We start from the raw sequence: 21,420 nt of genomic DNA on the forward strand, positions 1-21,420 counted from the left end.
AAGGTTTTTGTTGTAATTGGGGATGCTCTGAAGGCTAATTTAATTGAAGTGGCAATCTGCCTTCCCTTCCTCCAAACCAATTTCAATACGAACCAATTCACTGCTTTGTGCTGTGAGCTTGCTAGTCTGCATTTGTATTTTTGTAATAGTTTTTCATTTGGACAACTTGAGTGATAAAGTGTTTTGTTTTTTTTTTAAATCCAGAACAATCCAGTTTGATTTTTAATTCATCTTCATATAATGTGCATCTGATCTAACAAATCTTTTTTTTTTTTTTTGGTGTGCGTGCATGTTTGTCCTCTTCCAAGTCCTCAAGCTCTAACCACTAGAGCGCACTGCCCGTATCCACACCCCCAATCCATCATTAAGCCATTTTTTCTGCTGGTTTCAGGGAAGCAATGTAATGGAGGACCTAGACCTGCGAGAGATCGGGATCTCGGACCCTCAGCACCGGAAGAAGATCCTGCAGGCTGCCCGCTCCCTGCCCAAGGTACTGTACTGATCCGTTCCCTTTGAGCAGCCTCGTGCTCTCTTACTGATGCAGCTGGGCAGGGCAGGAGATCACTGAAGCCACTACATCCTCAGTGTAGAAGGTACTGGGTGCAACAGACTGGGAGTATGAATCATATACCCACTGTGCAACAACAGCAAAAGCAGAGCTCTCTTTGGAGCACCCTGTTGCTCAGTTGCCCTCTGTAAAGGGGATGACGAGATCCAGCAATGGGTTACCTGGTTAGTAATCAAGGGCCTGCTTGCTGATTGTGTCTCTCCGGTCCCAGGTCAAGGCTCTAGGCTGTGATGGCAGCTCCTCTCTCGCCACCTGGTTGGATTTGCTGGGACTGCAGGATTACCTCCAGAACTTCCTTGCCAGCGGCTACCGCACCATCGACTGCGTCAAGAACCTGTGGGAGCTGGAGATCGTCAACGTGAGTACAGCAGAGCGCCACCACCAGGCTGGGGGGGTCCTAGTGCGACCTGTTTACTTCTCAGGTTTCGACTACCTTCTCTTGGCTCTGTCTTACCTGTGTTCCTTTCGCTCAGGTGTTGAAGATTAACCTGCTCGGTCACAGGAAACGCATCATCGCCTCCCTCGCTGAGCGGCCCTACGAGGAAGCGCCCGTGAAACCCCCGCGGCTCTCCCAGATCAGAGTGAGTCATTGTGTACCATTTCTAACTGAGGAGTTCTTTCACAGAGCTGCAGTACTCCAGTTCTTAATGTGTTAACATTAAAACCCATTTACTTTTTCCTCTGCCTGTGTCCCAATTCAAACCGGTTTGCTGTTAATGGAAACAGGATTTCAAACGGCAGGTGGAAGCATTAGCATCCCTGTAACGTGAGGCTGTTTTAAATCGCGGCATGTATTTAATTAGCACGCAGCAGCTACCCGCTACCCGCCTTTTGTCGCTCTTAGTTGGATTAAACTTGACTAGGCTGGTTTTCTCTCGTGTGTGTCGCAGTGCCAGGACCTCGTCTCCCAGACCTCCTCTCCACTCAGTCACGACTCGTACACCGGCCGCTCCATGGACATGCTGCTGCCCCAGGGGGATTCTGGGAGGAGGCGAGCCGAGCACGAGCAAGAGGCCCCACGCCGCTCTCGGTCAGAGCGGCACCACACACAGGTGGGGGGTGAGGGGAGGGGGTCGCTCATTTGTTTTGTGTGTAGATTGAGGAATTCCAAAAAGCCTTGCAGAGAACTCGGTATAAAAAAAAAAAAAGTGTGGAATTATAAAGTAGCCAGAACTCTCCACTATCCAACAACTAGCCAGGCTGTGAGGCAAATTCAGTGTATTTAAAATTCTAACAGAAGTTGATGTGCTAATTAGCATTACCAGCCGTTGGCGCGTTACACTTTTTATTATTAACGTAAAAAAGCACATTGGCGCTGCAGTACTCTGTTTTTAGGGTTGTAGAAATTGACTGTGCTATAGCTACGTGTCTCTGGAGGTCACGTCTGTCCGTCCGTCCCTCGCTCTAGCGCTTGCTGTTTGTGTCTCCTTCAGGACAGACACGAGGAACGTCGAGAGCCCAAGTTAACCCTTCGACCGCCGAGCCTCGCAGCGCCCTACGCACCAGTCCAGAACTGGCATCATCAGCCGGAGAAGCTCATCTTCGAGTCCTGTGGCTACGAGGCAAACGTAAGGGCCAGCTGTCCTGACCAGACTGCAAGGCAGTTATTCTGATTCCAAGCTGCAGTGATGACACGGTTCAGTTTCTTGTTTTTTTTTGTTTGTTTTTTCCAGTACATGGGATCAATGCTCATTAAGGACCTCCGAGGGACTGACTCTACACAGGACGCCTGTGCGAAAATGAGGGTGTGTATTTACAAGAGAATCCCTTTACACTAAATATTGCGCAAGACTGAATTTTGACATAACTCATTTTGGTAAATGATCGCTTGCCTTCTCAAATGATACGTACGTGAAAGCTGAGTTTTGTGTGAGCGCTCCCTTACAGAAAGGCAAATCTCATAGCATTGTAATGCCTGCGTATTATCTTGAAAGATTCCTCAACAAGCATGCCACTGCAGTGCCATTTGAAGATCGTTTAGGAGCAAGCCTCCCTCTGTGCGCGTCACAATCTCGTTCAAATTCAGCCTGCTGCTTCTCTGTAAATTGCCTCAGTCCAATCCTCTGTTTGTCTTTCTCCCAGCGGTCGACGGAGCAGATGAGAAAGATCCCCACTATCGTCCTCTCCATCACCTACAAAGGGGTGAAGTTCATTGATGCTTCCACCAAGGTAGGGCTTGCGCTGTGCTGATAAGAGGCAGGCTTTTGTTCCATACTTTCCAATCGTGGCCAGCCATCTTTCCCGAATTGAAGACTGTGTAAGATGTCTTTCCTATTCTCTTTCCATTGTGAGAAGCACCTCAAGAAAGGTTTGATTGATCTGAACTACAATAAAGAAACAGACAAAGCTGCCGTTTCAAACTAATGAACCCCCGAATGATGCTCACAATGTGAAGTTGTTTTTTCTTTAGCTAGATGGACTTGAATATGAAGTTGTTTTTTTAAACACAGAGTTTCCTCCTTACTTCTCAATGTGATAATACATTCATTTAGTTTGTTCACATGAAAATGATTTCACTGTATAAGGACCATTGTTGAATTCACTGCCCTCCATATTTTCACATTTTTTAAATACATCAAGGGAGAGCCTTCTGGTAGGAGAGAATTAATAGTCTTTATAAATGAACCTGCCAGGGTTCACAAAATCGTTATATAGACTGTTCATAAGAAAATTCTAGATAAAACATCCGTTCTTTTTAATGTCTCAAGGATTGGCTGCTCAGAACTAAAATCCAGCGTCTCCCTGAAGTTGCCTTTTTATCATGGAATCATTTAATGCAGCTTAAATCACAGCTAGCTCCTAGCACTCGCTTGAGTAGCAGGCTCAGGGAGTGATTGGCAATTGAATCCAGAGACAGATCGGGTCCTCTGGGCTCAGTGAGTTGGCGCTGGGGTTATATGAAGCATTGGACTTCACTCTCAGCACAGAGAGCCAGGGATTTTCCCCTGTAGTGGGGAACTCATTTTAAAAGCACCGAATCCAGTCTTTTTTAAAAATGCCCCCGACGTTTTAGATCCTACTCTGTTGTTTTGAGACAGTGATGCAGCTTTAGTTAAAAAAAAAAAAAAAGCCAACGGAGAAAACACATCCTGTTTCAGAGAGGGTTGAATTGCAGTGGGGGGGGGGGGGGGGGGGTTCAGATGAAGGTTAAGGTGCTGTGAAGGGATGCTGCCTGTATTGAAAAGAATCCCTTTGCGTGGAGATAATGATCACCCACCGCTGGCACTTGATCTCTGTCTCCTCCAGAACGTCATTGCAGAGCACGAGATCCGGAACATCTCCTGCGCAGCTCAGGACCCCGAGGACCTGTGTACCTTCGCCTACATCACCAAGGACCTGCTCACCTCCCACCACTACTGCCATGTCTTCAGCACCGTCGATGTGGTGAGCCCTTCCTTCCGTACCCTGAACACAGAGCAGCGTGCCCATGGCAATGTTTCTGTGAGCAGGCTTGCAGACCGAACACACAGCAATTGCAAACCGAAAACAAATCACACAAGCAAGTGTGTGATTCAGTTACTTCTCATTAGGATTAATCCGATCCAGACAATTTGCTGTCATATTTAGATCTGATTTTGGGGTTCAGGTTACATGCTGTAAGAAACCCTTGGGCCTTTTTAAATGTTTTAGTTTATGCCGTGTTTTTATATAAAGACATTGAATCCCAACGTGATGAACTGCAGTATCTGGCAACAGGTCGTTTTGAGAAGCGAGATAAGAATTTGGTTTTGAGAATGACCTTTGTTTGTTCGCTACAGTCTGCCCTTCGAGAAGCTGCGTGGACAATGTTATCTGACTCTCAAACTGAGCATCCTCGGACTGTTATCGGTCACTATTATGAATGTTATGAAAAGGTCAATATTTTCCTGCAGTCCAGCTCCTTTGGCCCAGATAGATTGGATTAATAAAAACTGCAGCTGAGGCTTGTGGTCATTAAACCAGGAGCCCTCGGCCCCACCCACTTTCTCCAGCTCATCCATCACGTGTGTATATGTGTGTGTGTGTGTGTGTGGGCGCTTTCGCGTCCTCTTGTTATCTGTGATCTTTATAGTCTGTATGGGATCAATACGTTTTGATTAGAAAGAAGGTGCTGTGTCAATCACACTTTGTCAGCCCGCTGCGTTCTGTATATGTGTGTGCTGTGTGTTTATGATATTGTTGGGCTCAGAATCTTTGGTGCTTTTGCTCTAATTGGAGATTACAGCACCACACTGTAGCAAAGAAAGCCTACACCTTGTATCATATCATTTTTTGGCATTTTATTTTTGTTCTTTTTTTAAAAAGCAAGCTGATATACAAAGATAATATTTCTAATACGAATAGAAAGTGATTTGAAAGCCTTGGTTAATCGCGCCTTGTAATTCAAGAAGTAGCCGTTCTGGATCAACACGAATTTTGATTTAATCAACGCCACTCTGATGTGATTGTCAAATCCAAAATAATGCTGTCTCTGTCTATGTATAGCAACGTCTAATATCTTCACTCCCTCAGCCTCCCAAGGATTAGGTCAGTTTCATTTATCCTGTTCTATGCTTACAATAAAAGCACAGTGTGTTTCCAATCATTCGATTCTCTCTCTATCCCCCTCCCCACAGAATCTGACCTATGAGATCATCATGACCTTGGGACAGGCGTTCGAGGTAGCCTATCAGCTGGCACTGCAGGCCCAGAGGCCCAAGCCCCATGCCGCAGGGTCAGAGGTCACTGAGATGAAATCAACACGGCCGGTTCCGAAGCCCCGCGAGAGTAGCATGAGGAAATCAACGGTGAGTCCCAGCCCAGAATCAAGGCCCGGCACCGACAAACCCATACAATATGTAATATGTGATCCCTGGCTCTCTGCGTTTACAGCGTCCTTTCAGAGATTAGCCTTCTGTGCATTGTGCTTCATCACAAAATTGTTTACCAGTTTGCATTATCTTGGGTAAGACAAGCTTCCTCCATCCATCACTGTGCATCCTTTATGGGTCACATGATCTATAGATACCAGCAGCCAGGAAATCGTGCATGCAAAGCTTAGGATAAGCTGAAAACAGTTCCCCCCCTCTCCCATAGGGAGCTGTTACCTTGATGTTTTTCTTGTATAACCCACCATAAATCTAGCACGCATTGAAGATACAGTTCTCTAAATTAGTTTGTAATCCTGCAATTGAAAAATAGGTCCCCTGACCGCCAAGCCCCATTGCCTCCTTCAGTTATTGACGAGGAGGTTACATGATCAATAGTGTTTATAGTTTTCAGTTGGGGTGGCTGTCCGTATAGATTATCAAGCTGTTGATTTCACTACAAGAAAGTTGATGATCGCACCAGTTAATTGCCTAATTCCAAACGCTGCTAAGCAGGCTAGTTAATCAGGGGGAGACAGACCAGTCTGTTATCACGCAAGCCACTCAGCTGTCCAGCAGAAGCTTCAACTTTCTTAGTAAACTGAGAAATCCTGTATGTATTAAATGTTGTCATTCTTGTGATCGCTTGTCTTGCAAAGTGATCCATTGATTAGCGCTTCGTTAATCACTCACCTTTGCCCTGTTTGATTGATCGCTTGTGCCAATGCAAATAAAGTGCCTCCCCTTTAAGGAGCATAGGGCCAACTGGTCAAAGCTTATAATTACGCTATTAAAGTAGAAACTCCTGTTTTAATTTTTGTAAATAAAAGGTTTTTTTTTTAAAGGGGATGTCCAATACGTTTGGCAGAACGACAATCAAGCAGGCTGGCGATTTGGATTAATTTAACTGTCCGGTTTTGTGTGTGTCTCCTGTCGTTTTAACATCTCTCTGTGTTTGTCTTCTCGGTCCTCCTGCTTCCCAGGGTGCTCCTCTTCCTGAAAGTTGCTGCTGTTACTGTCAAACGTATACCACTCACCGGCCTTCCTACCTCCCGCTGCACTCTGTCAGCCCTCGAGTCCAGGTCCTGCCTGCTCTCTCCTCCTGCACTCTTCAGATCTCCTCCCAGCAGCTTTAAAAAGCCATTTCCCTGCGTTTCGTTCAGCTTCTCTCGCTGTTTCTGCCAATTCTTGTGGAGCTGCAGTGTATTCCAAATGCTCAATTATAATATATTTAGTAGAACTATTAAAAAAAAAGAATGGTAAACTGACCTTAAAGGCCAGCTCCACGATGATTGGGGGATGTGTGAAAGCAGTACTGAACCTATTCAATAGAAGGGAAATGTTTTTTTTTAAAACACCTGGGGAGTTCTAATCTCGATCCCGTTCCTAAATCCCTCTGCTGGTGTGGAAGACAGGGCTGATGGTTTTCACAAGAGCTGCAGCTTCTCTCTCTTACCTGGTTGTACTGTAAAGCTCCCCTTTCCTTATCCCGTTTCCAACATACTCCTCCATGAAAACCGTCTTATTCATCCCCCGTTTTAGTTTTTTAAATGTCTGGATTTCTTTTTTCCCCCCTTAATGTCTGTTAAAGATATTACGAATGTACAGCGTGATTTTTCTGTCCTTGTAAATGATTGCGACTGGGGGAAAAAAAAAAAAATCTAATTTATATTTCATTTATTCAGTACGTCAATGGCTGGTTGTTTGAGACTCCTTGTAACCCCTTGAACCAATTTATCCATCCCTAACTATTTTCCAGTTTAAAAAATTAATTGAAACATGAAGGGGATGGGAGGAATGATGGAAGTGGGTAGAAAGTTGTAAAACCGTGATTTGTCGGAGAATGCTGTAAAGGAACCTTTCTGGATAATTGAAGTCCTCAGGTGTCAGTAAACCAGAGATATCCTCGCACCTTCCCAAACCAGCGTTTTGACTCGTGTCTGTTCACCCTCCCTCCTCCAGATGGAGCCGTTGGAGCTGGAGCCGGACTCTCAGTCCCATGGCAGCGCCTCGTGGATCGTGGACCAGAAAGCGGACCCCAAGCGGATCATCAGCACCAAGTACGAGACCACCATATTCTGAGCAGCCTGCCTCTCCGTGCCTTCTTACTGTGACTGTGTGCCACACTGGGGACCACCAGGGTAGCCCCCCACCCTTCTGTGTCTACGTACTGACCTGTGTGTGCCACAAACCCTACCCACGAAACTAACCAACCCTCCTCCCTCCTCCTGCACCACCCACTACTCTGCCAGAACAAGTCATTAACCTTGACCCTTTTAACTGTACAGACCCTGGGCTAGCGTGCTTCCTAAACAATGCAGAACTGCTCCAAAAAACAACTCTACTCCCCCTGCTGACCAGCCTGGCCTCGAGGGTACATTTCTGCTGCTGCTTCAACAGGCTTCCAGAACTTTCCTAACGGCTTCTCTTTTACGTCTGCTGTTTAACCTTTGCTTCATCTCAGGCCAGAGCTGTCCAAAGTTCCCACCTACCCGAACGCCACAGGACCCAAACAGACCAAGATACGGATCTGGAACACAGTATATGGGTTTGAAATAATCCGTTTTTGAATCGCACAGGTTCAGATATGTGGAAATGCAACTGGACGATTTTGAATCTATTATTATTATTATTATTATTTTTCTAGCTGTGGAAGCAGAGTACATCATCTTATTCTTTTTAAGCAATCTGAATAAATCTTAAGAAACTTTTTAGTCCTGTAGTTTTAGTTTTATTCAGATTTTGGGCACACTTCCTAAGCATTGCAAATGTATATCGAGAAAGACTTCGCAAACACACTCAAACGGTAAATCCCTTTGTTAGAGCGCACACCTGTGAGCTTTCTAATGAATGTTTGAACCCTTTGTTAGCCCAAGGCAGGCTCCCTGTGCACCGTTCCAAAAAGAGCTTTTTCTGTTTTGATCTTTCTTCTGCGGCGAAGCAGTTTGTTTCTGTCTGGTGCTTTTTGCTGTCTAACCTGGCCCTGACCACTGTGAGGCGCTCTAACGAATCCCTTTACCCTCATGCTGTCTGCGCTGAGCGTCTGATTCACAACAAAAAGATACTTTTATTTCAACTGCTTATTATTGTTTTTATTATTATAAACAGTCTTGGATTTTAGGTTTTTTTTTTTCTTTTCTCTTCAGTTTTCTTCTCTTCTGTTTTCACCCTTTTCTGTGCCCGTTTCACAGGTCGAAAAAGCCCCAAACAGGATCCGTCTCTGACGCTGTCATTTACTTGCAGAATGGAGCTCTAATGCTGCTTTTCATTTACTTTATTTCAATTTCAAAATAAGATTGCCGTGTTAACATGGTGTCATTTAATTGTCCATATTGTCCAATTAGAAATACTGCACATGGATGGATGTCCTGATGATCAAACTTAGGAGCTTACTGACAATGGTATGAACAATTTATATATAGTACATAAACAATATTAATACGAATAAAAAAACCTTCTAAATCATGACTGTGTTACCTTTTTACTTGTTTTCCGCTCTTAAACAGTTGCAGATTTCAAGTGAGCTATAACACTTTATAACTTTGCAACTTTTTAGGAGCTGAGAACAATTAAAAAGGTCTAATTAAGCAAATGATTAGTTCAATTAATTCACACCATGACCCCCAAAACAAGCCACAGGTGATCCAGCAGCAGTCCCCAGAGACATCACAAGGCAAAGACGTCTTGTCATTGGTCCTGAAGGCGTTAAAAGCTGCCTCAGAGCTCCTGGGCTTTGGTTTCTATAGGGATCTCACAACACGCACACGTAGTGTGAAATGAAGTAATTGTCATGATTTGATGTGTGTGTGTGTTTTGAGTACATATGAGCAGTAGAATCCTCACATGAATATGAATGACAGCTGCATTCCAAGCCCACTGTGACATCACCGTAGCGTATGGAGGCTGGCCAGCTTGGCAGGCCAATATTGCGGTTTGTATCTCCGCAGTTGCACACCAATAAACGTGTCTGTGCCCTAGAGAGAGAGTGATATGTCATCGGAATGGCTTTCTTTTTAAAGCGCTCATCTAGAAATGTGTCTGATCAACCAGCTTCTTCGGGAACCTTTTTATTAGCAATACAATTCGTCTAGTTTACTGTCTGGCAGGTGGTGTCCTAGTTTGAACAGCAGCCACCATCATGACCTACATCCTCTTCCTTTCCTTCTCAAACCGGAGAAGTGGATAGTTGTTCTACAATTAAAACAGGTGAAAATGGCAAGTAGTTTACAAAGCCACGCAGGCTTGCAAGCAGTATGGCAGATTCGAGGTGCAATTAGAAACCAGTCCCCTAATCAAATATTGAGCAGGTAATAATCAACAATAATCAATGCATGTCAAAATATATATGTAGAGACTCTTCACAAATTACAACCGAAAACATTAGATCCTGCCCGTTCATCACAGCACACATACAGCAGGAAGAGATTTCATCACAGCCAGCAAGCTGTGTGAGGCTCGCAAAGTAAAAACCACGCCGACCAATAACCCGTCATTCATTGTTGCTTCTCTTTGCGAATATATAGAGAGTTAATGGAGGGTTTAAAAAAAACAACCTATTTTAATGGACTCTACCTGTATGTCCTTGGATCTCAAGGTTACCAATATAAATATAAAGCTAAAGAATGCTGTTAAACTTTTACCTGTAAGTTTTATATAGCTAGATAGCCTCTTGTCAAAGCTCCAGTTCTCTTCATCGCACCCCATTCATTTTGACCCATTGCAATTTCTCAGTACAGTACAGCACAATGCATACAGTACAAGGCACAATGCATACAGCACAGTGCACAATGCGTACAGTACAGCACAGTGCACAATGCATTCAGTACAGTGCAGTGCACAATGCGTACAGCACAGTGCACAATGCATTCAGTACAGTGCAGTGCACAATGCATTCAGTACAGTGCAGTGCACAATGCATTCAGTACAGTGCAGTGCACAATGCATTCAGTACAGTGCAGTGCACAATGCATTCAGTACAGTACAGTGCACAATGCATTCAGTACAGCACAGTGCACAATGCATTCAGTACAGTACTGTAGGCACCTGGCTGGATGATATCTGTTGTACTGTGTTAGTGTAAACACAAGTGGATCGGGATCAGACCGCATGAGCTGCGGCTTGTTGAAACAGGGAGCATCATTCATCTGTCCTAATCTTATTTTCTGCCTGTACATTCAATCACTACTGTACACCACCTTTCCCACTGTGGGCTGGTAGCTTTTAAATCTACATCAAAGCCTGTGTTGGTAGATACAGACTTTTCTATACACCTTCCATATCTACTAGAACTAGTGCAGTAAGATAAACAATATGAAATACAGTCAGTGTTTTAATTACTAGTCATATGCTGCTAAAGTTGCTTTAAACTACTGTATTGAGAATGTATATTAAAACAAGTGCTTGTGTTGTGCCGTGGTTCACCCATTATACTGTGTGTGTTTCCCTTCATGTAGCTGAACCAGAGAGCTGGGACGGAGCAGCGATAGGGGGACGGGACGGGGGACCCTGTCCCCTCCCCTCTACACACCCCCTGCCAGCCCCCTTGGACACCAGGAAGACCCTCTGCGTGAGAAAGTGACTTCTCCTGGCTTTTGTCCTTTTGGAGACGGAGTTGTTATCCCCATACAGGTGCACAGCCCAGCCGTGTTGGGCTGAGTGTGAGAAGCCAGTAGCTGCTGGTTCAGTAGGTAGCTCTTCTAGACAAGCCATTCTAGACACGGCTGGACTTCACAGTGCTGCAGTTGCACACAGCTACTCAGCAACTCCTTGATGTTAATGTGAATTTAAGCGGTGTGCGATATTTTGTGTGTGTGTGTTTTTTTGGGGTTTTTTTCCAAAAAAAAACAAAAAAAAACGACACAGCTGTATGCATTTTTCAATCGGCAAGCTATTTATTCTGAAACTTGGAATTCGTTTTTTGGGGTTCATTTTTTGGGTGGCTAGGAACGGGCCTGATTTTTAACCAGGACCTGTTGTTGTTTTTTAATTTAGGTTGCAATGCTTATTACAGTGCCGCATTCACAAAGTGTGAACTCCCGAGTTCTTTAAAGCAGGGGTGTCAAATCCTGGTCCTGGAGGGCTGGTGTCACTCCTGGTTTTTGTTCCATCTGTGCCCTAAATTACTTAATTGGAACAATAATTGGTAATAATTGGATTGGACACCCCTGCTTTAAAGGGTTCTTTTTTTAATAATCATTTTTTATGAATAAAACAAATTAAAGCAGTCCTTGAATCTATTGGCATTAAAAAAATTAGCGTTATAAGGTTTGATGAAACAAAAACAAAAGGCCCCCTCTATTGCTACTGGAATCAGATTGAGGCTGCCCTTCCACCTGGAATGTGTAATGGTCAGTTAAGGGCAGTTGTATTACTGAGTGGCATTTATTTTGTCTGCATAGTTAGGTTTGCAGGGCTATTCCGAAGCAGAGAAACAGCTGTGTGTTTTTTTTATATAGTATATTCTGAGATTTAATAAAAGGCCAGTGTTTTTTTTTTCAGTTCCACTACTAACAAATGTCTAAAACGATGGGTTAGTTAGACTCTAGAGGATGCGACAGACTGTAAGTCAGTCTATTTTAACAGACACGGTGTTCAACAGCACTTTGAGCAGCACTGGGTCTCAGAGCAAGGAGCTGAAAATCCCATTTTAAAAGTAGAACCAAAAAAAGGTTATCAAAGGTTATTATCCATTCTCCTGCAATAATGCTGTCATTTCCATCTAGCTGTCATGGCTGGAACGTGGACACTAAGCTTTAACACAGTGTGTAGGTACTATTAACAGAGGAGGTAGAGAGGAAACTGGGAACAAAATACTTAACAGCAATATATGTATATATTTCTAAAGGTACTGTAAAGCATTGGCTGTGAGAGCCCATTGTCTACACTGTACACCTTTTAAAAGTGAGCCAATCAATAATGAATAGTCCTCCCCTTTTAAGAGTCTTTAGTCAGCTAGTTACCCTAGTCTGTGATGACTTGCTGCAGCCTGCTCTGTGTTGATGTGGTTGTGAGGATGTTTAATTGTTTTAACTGGGAGCTCGGATGCCACATAGACACTACGTGGTGGTTTTAACAAAATGTATAGCGATAATTTATTGTACGTTATCTTTTTGTGCTATTTCAAGTTGTGTTAAAACTGGGCCAGGCTGATGTGAACTTTTAACAATGTCACCTTTTTTAAAGGGGCACGTAGCCCCGGTGTGCAGGAACACTACAATGCAATTTCAAGACAAGGTACGCTGTCTCTTTAAGGAAAAGGGGGTATGCATCCCTCACATCAAAATCCGTTAGGAGAAACATTTAAGCTCATTTGAAATCTGAGAAACGATTATAAAAATGGTTTATTCTATACACAATTTGTGCAACAGCTTGAGGATACTTGAGGCAGTTTTCTCTTTATATTGCGTTCTTCCATTAGTCCTATTGATTCTATCAGCCTTGTCCAGTTTGCCATTTGCACATTTGCTGATTGAGATGGGTAGCGATTGGGACTAATCTATAATGATGTTATTTACTATGATGATGCTAATGATAATGGATTGTAATTAATCCTTAGTTTCTGTATTTTGATACTTGAATGATTCCGGTTTTCTATATAGAAATGTGTATGTATGTAATGTGAATCTTCATTGTTACATTGTCTGGATTAAAAGAAAACAACATATGGTACCAGTTTCTGTTTTGTGCAAGAAAATCAATCGAGAACAAAAAAGAAAACTTAGACTGACCTCACTACAAAAGAAAAAAAAGGTTGTAAATATTCCTGGAATACCTGTATTGTTTTTTAATGTTATTTTTCATAATTGTGAAACTAATAATAAATGAACAAAAGCAAAATGGTCAGATTCCTTTTTTTTCCTTTTTCTTATATAAATTTAATATCGCCCCAAAAACCCCCTTGCTTTGTTTGAGTTGCACCTTGTCAAGCTTACAGAACCCCCTGCGATGATTGCGTGAAACTCATCCCTTTACGCTATGCTGCTGTTTCCCTTGGTGTCCTTATCTCAGCCGTGGATCATTTAACATAATCCTGATTGCTTTAGGATTTTAATTCACACGTCGTGGGTCATTACCAGGGGAATACGTTTTTCAACACTTATTCATGAGGCCGCGAAACACACTCTCTCGTCTTCAGTCCAGCTGAAGTACCTCCATTTATATACATAAAGGGCAGCTGGCTCTTAGATAGATAGATAGATTAAAAAAAAACATTAGATCGAGCTGTGATCCGAATAGTTCACAGTTTCTCAAAGCCACGTAGAAGTAATATATTGTTTTTATATTCTGCAGAACAAAGGCCAGCCCTGAGCTCACTAGTCACCTGGCCAGTAGGGCCTTTTGATTAGTGGGATCAATAAAGGATAGTTTTCGTTTTGCTGAAATCCTTGTGTGTGCTCCTTCACACACACATACAGAAATAATTTAGTTTCCTTTACACCTGTACTGAATAAACTGTCTCTAGCTTTCCCAGGAACATTTTTGAGCAACAACCATTTGTTGTATTTCTTTCTTTCTTTTTCAAAGACCATCTCGCTCAAAATCTTCCAACCTCAATCAAGCGATCAATATGGACGGCGTCTATGTGCATTGATTTCTCTACCAGCAAAGCACTTCTTTTTAACTTGCTTATTGTCTCTTCTGGCAAATCAATTTGTACTCCTCCCTCCTGAGAACAAAGCTAATGGGGAGGAGAGACAGAGGAAAGGTGTCTGAGACGGAGGCTTTCTCTGCTGGTTTCCTGTGTGCCTTACTGCCATGGAACGGTTTGGTTTCGATTATAGCAAATAAATCAATTCCATGAATCTTATCTGTTGTGCGCCTTCAAAAAAACATGTTCTAGGAAATATGCTTTTTTGAATTATTATTTTAAAACATCCTACACTTCCTAGGCAGTAATGTCTTCTGGGTCATGCTACTGGTTGAAAGGCTGTCAGTCAATAGGAGAAGTAACTGGTTTCACAGGAAAGAAGGCGCTGAAGGGGTTAACACAGAAACGGTAAATTAAGGGTTTGTTTAAGTGTGCCTCTTTAGTTCTGATTTGAGACAGCATTCACACTGTCCAGGTTAGACACCCATGTGATAAGATAGGACGATCACATGTATTCAGTTTAAGTCACTGCGAGAGGCTCATCTGCATGCAAAGCATGGTAATAATGTAAGATTGTGATTTACTGAGCAAGGACTCAGATGGATATTTTGAAGTTTTCTGCATGTTCAGAGAACAAAGTGCTGAAAGCAGCAGCATCCTTAGGGACCTGTGTTCTAATAACGGGTCCTCTCAAAGCCACAGACTCTCTCCATCTGCCTCCGTTAATTTCATTTTTCGCTCCTCCAATGATTTTGTACTTGCAAGAATTGTAATTGCAGAGGCTGCAGTGTGGCGTCGTGTTTTTATTCAGTGTTTATTTCCGATTTGATTTTTTTTTTTCTGGCCGGTGGAGATGGAGTGCTTATTTGGCTGTGTGCTGTGGACCGTGCCTTTTGCCAGCAGGCTCCTTCACGGAATAGAAAACGATTGACCTTGGAGATCTCGCGCTCCCTCCTCCTCCTAATTTGTTTTGGAGTTTCTGAATTGACCACGCCGCGCCACAGGGCTCCAGTTACTGATCTGCTAGGAAATGGAGTTGGAAAATAAATGCTTATGGAGAGCTGACGGTTCATTTGTGGGTGTACAGAAAGGCCAGCGAATGGAAATGAGGAGAGACAGTGCCACGCAGCTGTTTGGAGCAGCTCCTCTGTACATAGGGGATAACGTTGTTTTAAGAGTGTTAACTGAAAACAATCTTCTCCATTACAAACCAGTACTGCCTTAAAGCTGCAATGCTCTAAAACTGGGCTGTCCAGCGGAAGCCTCTTGAGGCATGTGCAGCTCTTCAACTTCCACAACATGGGTCTCTTGCTCCAGAGGAAAAGACAAGAGCGCAAAAAAGTATACCTGCCGCTGGAACAACTGGGGAAAAGTCTTCAGCTGAACTTCACTCCCCCCTGGTGGTCTATACAGGTATAGCCCCCCTCCCCTTCTCAAATAAATGTTAAATACCATTCCCTGGTTACTGGGAGCTCCCTCCAGTGCTACAGTATGTGTGTGACTGCATTCCCCAGTTACAGATTTACCTCAAGAATGAGTGTCAGTAACACCCCTTTTTTTTGTCAACTTGGCAGGCTTAATCCCATTCCCTGGAGCTCCGCAGCGCGAGGCTGTGACAGCGGATACAACACAGTAAAGTTGATTCATCCGATTGCAGTGTAACTGAGGGGAGCCCGGCAGCGTGCGAGACAATTCAGATCGTTCTGAACAGGGCTCTTCTTGAATCAAAGACCACGGCCGGTTAGCGTGCCACAGCAACACTGAACTTGGCCAAAAGCTCATTTTGATAGGGAGTAATACCAGTTGAGAGGGAATGATACAAATTGGACATCATTTAGCAAGAGGAGGTAAAGAATAGTGTGGTGCAAACCGTTTAAAAAAAGTTTTTTGGCAGAAAAAAATATTTATTCATACATAGCCTTTAACAATTGATCTGTCTAAACCATAAGTGCTTTTAAAATATACATATATATGTTCAAATAAAATATTCGTGTATTTACAGTATGTATTTGTCTTTCGTTGAAACAACGCACAAATTATTTTCAGCTTATAAAAATATCCACCTCATTACTAACAATCCCTTCACTCAAGCGCCATTTTTAAAAACATTCTAATCCATTGTTGCATACAGGATGTGACATCGACAGTATATTCCTATGCTAGTTTCCAAGGGAACAGTTCAGGCAAGTAGAGGCAATCTCCTACTATGTAACATTGTGTATACAAAAACATTATTAAAAAAATAACAGAAAAATTGCAAGCTTTGCACACAATCGCCAGGACTTGGAATTGAAATCCCAGAGTGCTTCTCTCATCCCCTCACAGTCCTCGCCCGGTGCCTAGCGGGAGTCGACGCTGGTCTCAGACTCCCCCTGGGGGAACAGCGCCCTCTTCAGGATGGAGGAGTAGAAAGGCCCGAAGACCAGGCGGTTGTGGTGAACGATCTGCCCGAAAGCAGCGCCCACCTCGGCCAGCTCTGCTCCCACCGGAGCCAGGCCACCAGGGAGCGGTGTGGAGCTCTTCTGAGCAGGGGGGCCCAGGAAGCCCTGCAGGAACGAGAAAATCCGTCCGGCTGCGACCCAAAGACAACAGGAACAGGAGTCAGAATTGGGCATTAGATGTTTCTCATTTAAATGTGTACTGGCTATTTAATGGATGCCCTCATGGTTTAAAACAGAGACGTTCAATAACAGTCCTGGAGGGTCATTCCACTCCAGGTTTAATGAGATCATTAACCACTTCAGGGTCTGGATGGAGGTTTAATTGGTTCAGTTAAACAATTTAGAACAGGGTTGGAACAAAGGACAGGAATGGCTTCAGAGCTTTGCAATGGAAACTGTTCTTCGTTCAACCCTCAAAAATGATAAAGCAATCTGCTATGAGATGGATTCAAAACCAGCCCACCTATGACATTGCGGATGGGGCTGTGGTCCTGGGCGATATCGCTGATCTGGCCCTTCAGGGTGGTCTCCTGCTCCGGGGTCAGGGCGGCCCCCCCGTGCTCACGCAGAGCCTGCCCCACCTGCAGCTTCACCTGCTCCCCCACAGCCTGCAGCGCCCCCACCAGGTCGGAGGTCCTAGAAACACAGGAAGACGAGTCGGCAATCCCCTGTCACTATGACACTGCAGCTGACAGTCAGGCTGAGCTACCCCAAGCACTGTGGTCCTCAGAGCTGGGGCAATTTTGTACCTACAATAGCAACTGACATAATCATGAATACTGATGTGCTGACTGAGGAAACACTTTAAAATAATGGCGGCAGATTATACATTTAAAACCTTTGGAACTTCGTGCTAAAACTCAATGAAAGTTATTTGTCAGCTGAGACTTAAACATTATTCTATTCAAGGAAAATGGCAGCGTTCGTCTCCAATTGTTTTATTTAGTTGTTTTTTTTTTACCTGTAGCTGCAGGATCTTACAGTAGAAGCCATGCCTCTCCTCTCCCAGCGAGTTCACTGATTGGTTCACCTACCTGTGATGACTGCCCTCCAGCAGGGCAGCAATGACCTGCTTCAGTTTACCTACAAACCCTGGCAGGGGAAACACAGCGCCCCCACACTGGTTACTGGTGACCAGCAGGACGGATGCCATCAGGGTCAACACGTCGACACAGCGCTTCAGCTCATCCAAGCGGGATCGATCCATCTGCACCGTCTGGAAAACGAGAGCGAGGCAGAGAATTGACGTTAAAAAAGGAGTCGAAACACAGGCCCCCACCCCTCCTCGAGCTGTTCCTGCCGTACCTCTGGGTAGAGCTGGCAGTCTGGGTCCCACCTGAGCAGGGAGAGGTAGGCCTGGTCCAGCACGGCGCTGGGGCTCAGGATTGCAGGACTGGGGGAGGTGGAGGTCTTTCCAGGACCCTTGTTAGAAGGGGCTGTGACTGCCTCCTGCACTGCCCTGTTCAGCCAGGCTGTGGTGTGGTCCAGGGCATCTTGAAACGCAAAGACAGAATCGTGAAAGAGCAACAGACCGACACTCCCTGATACCTCCTCAATAAAATCGGCAGGGAGAAATGACGTGTGACAGAGGCTTAAGATTTAAGGTGAACAAAACCAATAAGAGGGAAGAAAATTGTTTTTTTTAAAGCACTGGTTCGCGCTCCTGTCGTTCTCTCTCCTGGCACGATCCACGTGCAGACGTTTCTCAAGCCTGCCGCTCTCCTCTGCCTCTCCGGCCGTGTTTGCGTACCTGGCTGCTTGTCCAGAATCTCCTGGAACTTGGCTCTCTCGTACTGCACAGACTGCTGCAGCAGGTGTGGCCGGAGGCTCTGCACTGTGAAGTTGACCATGTCCACTTTCATGAGGCCGAGCACTCGCAGGATCTCCCTGAAAGGGGTGGGCGGGACACAGAGACATGAGCAGGGTTAGGCAGACGGGTGGTAAAGACTGTGCCTCTAGCGCTCTACCTGCAACAGTCCTACAGAAAGCGTTTCAGCTCTCCTCTAGCCGGCACTCACCTGAGCAGGGGGGCGGGGTCTCTCGGCTCTCTGAGTCCGCGGATCTCGTCGTCACGGACAGGCGCGCACAGCATTGCCATGGTGCCGATGACAAAGCCAGCGACCCGCGGCAGGTCCAGCGCTCCGTGTTCCGTCTGCTGTCGGATCAGATCCATGTCCAGAACCTCCTCGATGCGAGAGCGCAGGCGGGAGTGAGCCGGGAGCAGCAGGGAGAGGAGGGTCTGGGGCAGGGAGGCAGGGAGGATGAAGCATCTACACCCGCAGCAGAGGTGGAAATAAGCCTCCTGCTGCATAGCAGATTCACCCATTCCACGTTTTACTACAAGCTTGATTAGCCACAGTGTATAGGAAACAAGCTCAGGTGTGTCTTATTAAACTCATAGTAAAACCAGGAATGGATCAAACTGCTAGGCAATGACAGTCTTTTTTCCCATCCCTGACCAGGATCAAAACCTCACCAGGAACTAAATATGAATGAATTTGGTGTTGGTGCATTGACATAACATGTTTATCGAAATCAGACGTTCCCAGTATAGCTCAGCCAATCAGCTGGTGGAATTTCTTCTTGTTAACAAATGTCCCTGCAAAGTTTTCTAAATCTCAGGTCCGCAGCTCCTAAGATGTTTAGCTCAATCAGTCAGTGGTCTGAATTCCTGTAACAGCACAACACCGTGACCTGAATCATGATACCTTCACAAGTATGCGCCGAGGAGTGCCCTGACCAAGTAAAGAACACAGCAGCCATTACCTCCTTGATCTCCTGCAGCAGCTTGATTGCATGGCTGTAGTCTGGAGGACTGTGGGCTAGCTGAGCCTCTAAGCTATCCCAGAAGGCTCGGTGCACAATCTCCTTGACTCTTCCCTCCAAACTGGAAAAACAAGAAAGACCCAACCTCAACACAAGCTTTAGCTTTGAGGTGCTGAAGTTCTGTTAGAGCTGTGAGAAAGAGTCTAGGGAGAACCTTACTGTGTTGTGTTTAGCTACACACAGTATTGATGGTGGGACAGTGCCTTTTGAAGGAGTAAACAGTAGACAGATGTCAAGACTTCCCCTTTGGTTCGTTTGGCGTGTACCTGTCTGGAGTCGGGCTGTTCTGTTTGAAACGGAAGTCACGGTTCACCACGATCTCGTGCGCGATGGTCAGATTGGACACGCTCCGAGCAGTCTCCATCACCTCTGCAAGCGACGTCTGGCGCGGCGGGGTCCCTGCAACACACACCCAGCACCGTCACACCACAGGGCTGTTCTGTAAAAACCTGAACTAACCGTCCAGTGCGGGCATTAATATAGACGCAGGCGTCTGGCTGAATTCCTACCTCTAGGAGAGTGAGGTACGCGGAGCCCGGGCACCTCATCGTCGCTCACGGGCAGCTCGTTGTTCAGATTCGGCATTTCCATTGAGTTTTTTGCTTGGGCTTGTAACAAAATAACAAATAATAAACAAAGTCCCAGTTAGTGATTTACAATGGTAATAATAGCTAATACTGTAAACAGACACACTATGATCAGATATAGGGCAGTTTCTGTGATTGTGATAAAAAAAAAAGACAAAATACTGCACTATTATTATTAAATGCATAAAAAATACTTTTCTTTTTTATTATTAATTAATGTTTAATTCCAATGGAATCATAATATTAAAATACAGTTCTGAATTAAAGCAGTTGTGTTTAAACTACGGACAAGGATGACGCCTCGAATCCTGAGGACGCCGTCAATGAAGCTTTGATGACGTCAATCGTTCACTTTGCAGACGGTTTTCACGCGAGGTGCTCGGACTCTAGTGGAAGCATTGTGGAATGCTGGCGAATAAATGTCCACACACCCCGCCGCATTTACCTGTAAACTACTAGCATTGCAGATTGGGTTCGATCAGACGAGCTAAAGCAATCTGTTTCCTGTTGTGGTTGAATTGCATATCTGTTTAGGTGAGTGTTATCTCTCTCTGTTCTGTTCATTGAATCACTGACAGAGGCTGACAATATTACCGTACTTCATTAGCCATGCACCAGCCCTATGCTACTGACAATATCCCACTGCCTACATGAAACTGGTGGTGGTTTAAAACACAACAACGCGCTATAAACTTTACTAACTTTAAAAATGCTTATTACAGAGCGGTTATATAAAGATGTGCATGTTCTGACTTACCTGTTCTTGCGTGCGGAGATCGCGTCCGGTCCTAACAGCTGTTTGGACGTGCTGTATCGTGTCGTGCAGTGGTAGCTTTAATGGAAGCGTGACACCTGCGCGACTGTCACACTGTTTTCAACAGGAGAACGTCACCGCCTCACATTTCAAACTGGGCTACACCACTGCACACAAAATAGGGGGGCTAAACCAGTCATATCGTTACCCACAATTGTCAAGATATCCCGGATACACATTCTGCTGTTGCTTTTAAATAAAAATAATAATTAGTTCGTTTTATAATTTACATAAAGGAATGTTGTCTTTTTTTATTGTTTTATTTTTTTTTTGGTATGGTGTGAATGCCCCTCCTTTTGAAATAACCTCTCCCAATGTTAAATCAAAACATGTCGAGTAGCCCCGCCTCTTTCACTGTGGGCTGTACACTTCCTTATGCTGGTGTAAGTTTATAACTTTTTAAACTAAGTCGTTAGATAAACACCATGAAAGCAGATGGACTATCTAGCTGTCCTACTAAAGAACGCATTTTTAAACTGTTAGGTGCTCAAACGCAAGCACTGGTGTTGCTTAGGAACCACGAGAGAGGCGCGAGATAGATATGTATTATTTTTTAAAAGTAATCAAGCTTTTTTTTCCTCCATGGCAACGAAGTAGACACGTGATAGAAATATTTTTAGGTCACGACTTTGTTTTCAAAATCGCATTTATTAAAAAACAGCCAATGAACAGCGAACTCTGTATATATGGGTGTGTACCTGCTACAGAAAGCACCGTATTTATATATAAACGAACCGGTAAATGTGTGTCGGTGTGTGATGTAAATTCCTG

The 21,420-nt window shown here is 44.4% G+C and overlaps 2 protein-coding genes across 10 annotated transcripts in view; one reads left to right on the forward strand and one right to left on the reverse strand.

Annotated features, from left to right (window-relative positions):
• Nucleotides 1-13,230, forward strand: part of LOC117397877 (ankyrin repeat and SAM domain-containing protein 1A-like) — a 60,911-nt gene extending 47,681 nt beyond the window's left edge. For 6 of the 9 annotated variants that reach the window (XM_059005041.1, XM_059005042.1, XM_059005044.1 and 3 more), the window contains 13 exons: nt 392-490; nt 780-926; nt 1,042-1,149; nt 1,459-1,620; nt 2,002-2,136; nt 2,242-2,313; nt 2,651-2,737; nt 3,815-3,952; nt 5,164-5,334; nt 6,378-6,476; nt 7,357-7,454; nt 8,739-8,795; nt 10,848-13,230. In XM_059005041.1, coding sequence (XP_058861024.1) covers nt 392-490; nt 780-926; nt 1,042-1,149; nt 1,459-1,620; nt 2,002-2,136; nt 2,242-2,313; nt 2,651-2,737; nt 3,815-3,952; nt 5,164-5,334; nt 6,378-6,476; nt 7,357-7,454; nt 8,739-8,766 — 1,344 coding nt within the window. In that variant the 3' untranslated portion in view covers nt 8,767-8,795; nt 10,848-13,230. The remainder of the gene's footprint in view (nt 1-391; nt 491-779; nt 927-1,041; nt 1,150-1,458; nt 1,621-2,001; nt 2,137-2,241; nt 2,314-2,650; nt 2,738-3,814; nt 3,953-5,163; nt 5,335-6,377; nt 6,477-7,356; nt 7,455-8,738; nt 8,796-10,847) is intronic. The other 3 variants (XM_059005043.1, XM_059005046.1, XM_059005047.1) reach the window with 3 other exon arrangements.
• Nucleotides 13,231-15,848: 2,618 nt separating this feature from the next.
• On the reverse strand, nt 15,849-20,798 carry LOC117395506 (T-complex protein 11-like protein 1). Its single transcript, XM_034911259.2, has 10 exons — nt 20,593-20,798; nt 19,758-19,856; nt 19,515-19,647; nt 19,189-19,309; nt 18,441-18,661; nt 18,173-18,309; nt 17,728-17,915; nt 17,457-17,638; nt 16,886-17,058; nt 15,849-16,553 (listed from the first exon to the last, which is right to left on the reverse strand). The coding sequence occupies exons 2-10, from the start codon at nt 19,837-19,839 to the stop codon at nt 16,321-16,323; spliced, it is 1,470 nt and encodes a 489-aa protein (XP_034767150.2). The 5' UTR covers nt 19,840-19,856; nt 20,593-20,798; the 3' UTR covers nt 15,849-16,320.
• Nucleotides 20,799-21,420: the final 622 nt, after the last annotated feature.

Source organism: Acipenser ruthenus, chromosome 30 (genome assembly GCF_902713425.1).
Source record: "Acipenser ruthenus chromosome 30, fAciRut3.2 maternal haplotype, whole genome shotgun sequence".
NCBI classification, from domain to species: domain Eukaryota; kingdom Metazoa; phylum Chordata; class Actinopteri; order Acipenseriformes; family Acipenseridae; genus Acipenser; species Acipenser ruthenus.

Excerpts from the sequence above, each read along its gene's own strand:
- LOC117395506 (XM_034911259.2), bottom strand. The coding sequence starts at position 19,839 with ATGGAAATGCCGAATCTGAACAACGAGCTGCCCGTGAGCGACGATGAG. Across the intron at positions 19,648-19,757 it reads CGTACCTCACTCTCCTAGAG|GGACCCCGCCGCGCCAGACG; the intron begins GTAGGAATTCAG and ends TGTGTGTTGCAG. Across the intron at positions 18,310-18,440 it reads GACCCCGCCCCCCTGCTCAG|GGAGATCCTGCGAGTGCTCG; the intron begins GTGAGTGCCGGC and ends CACCCCTTTCAG.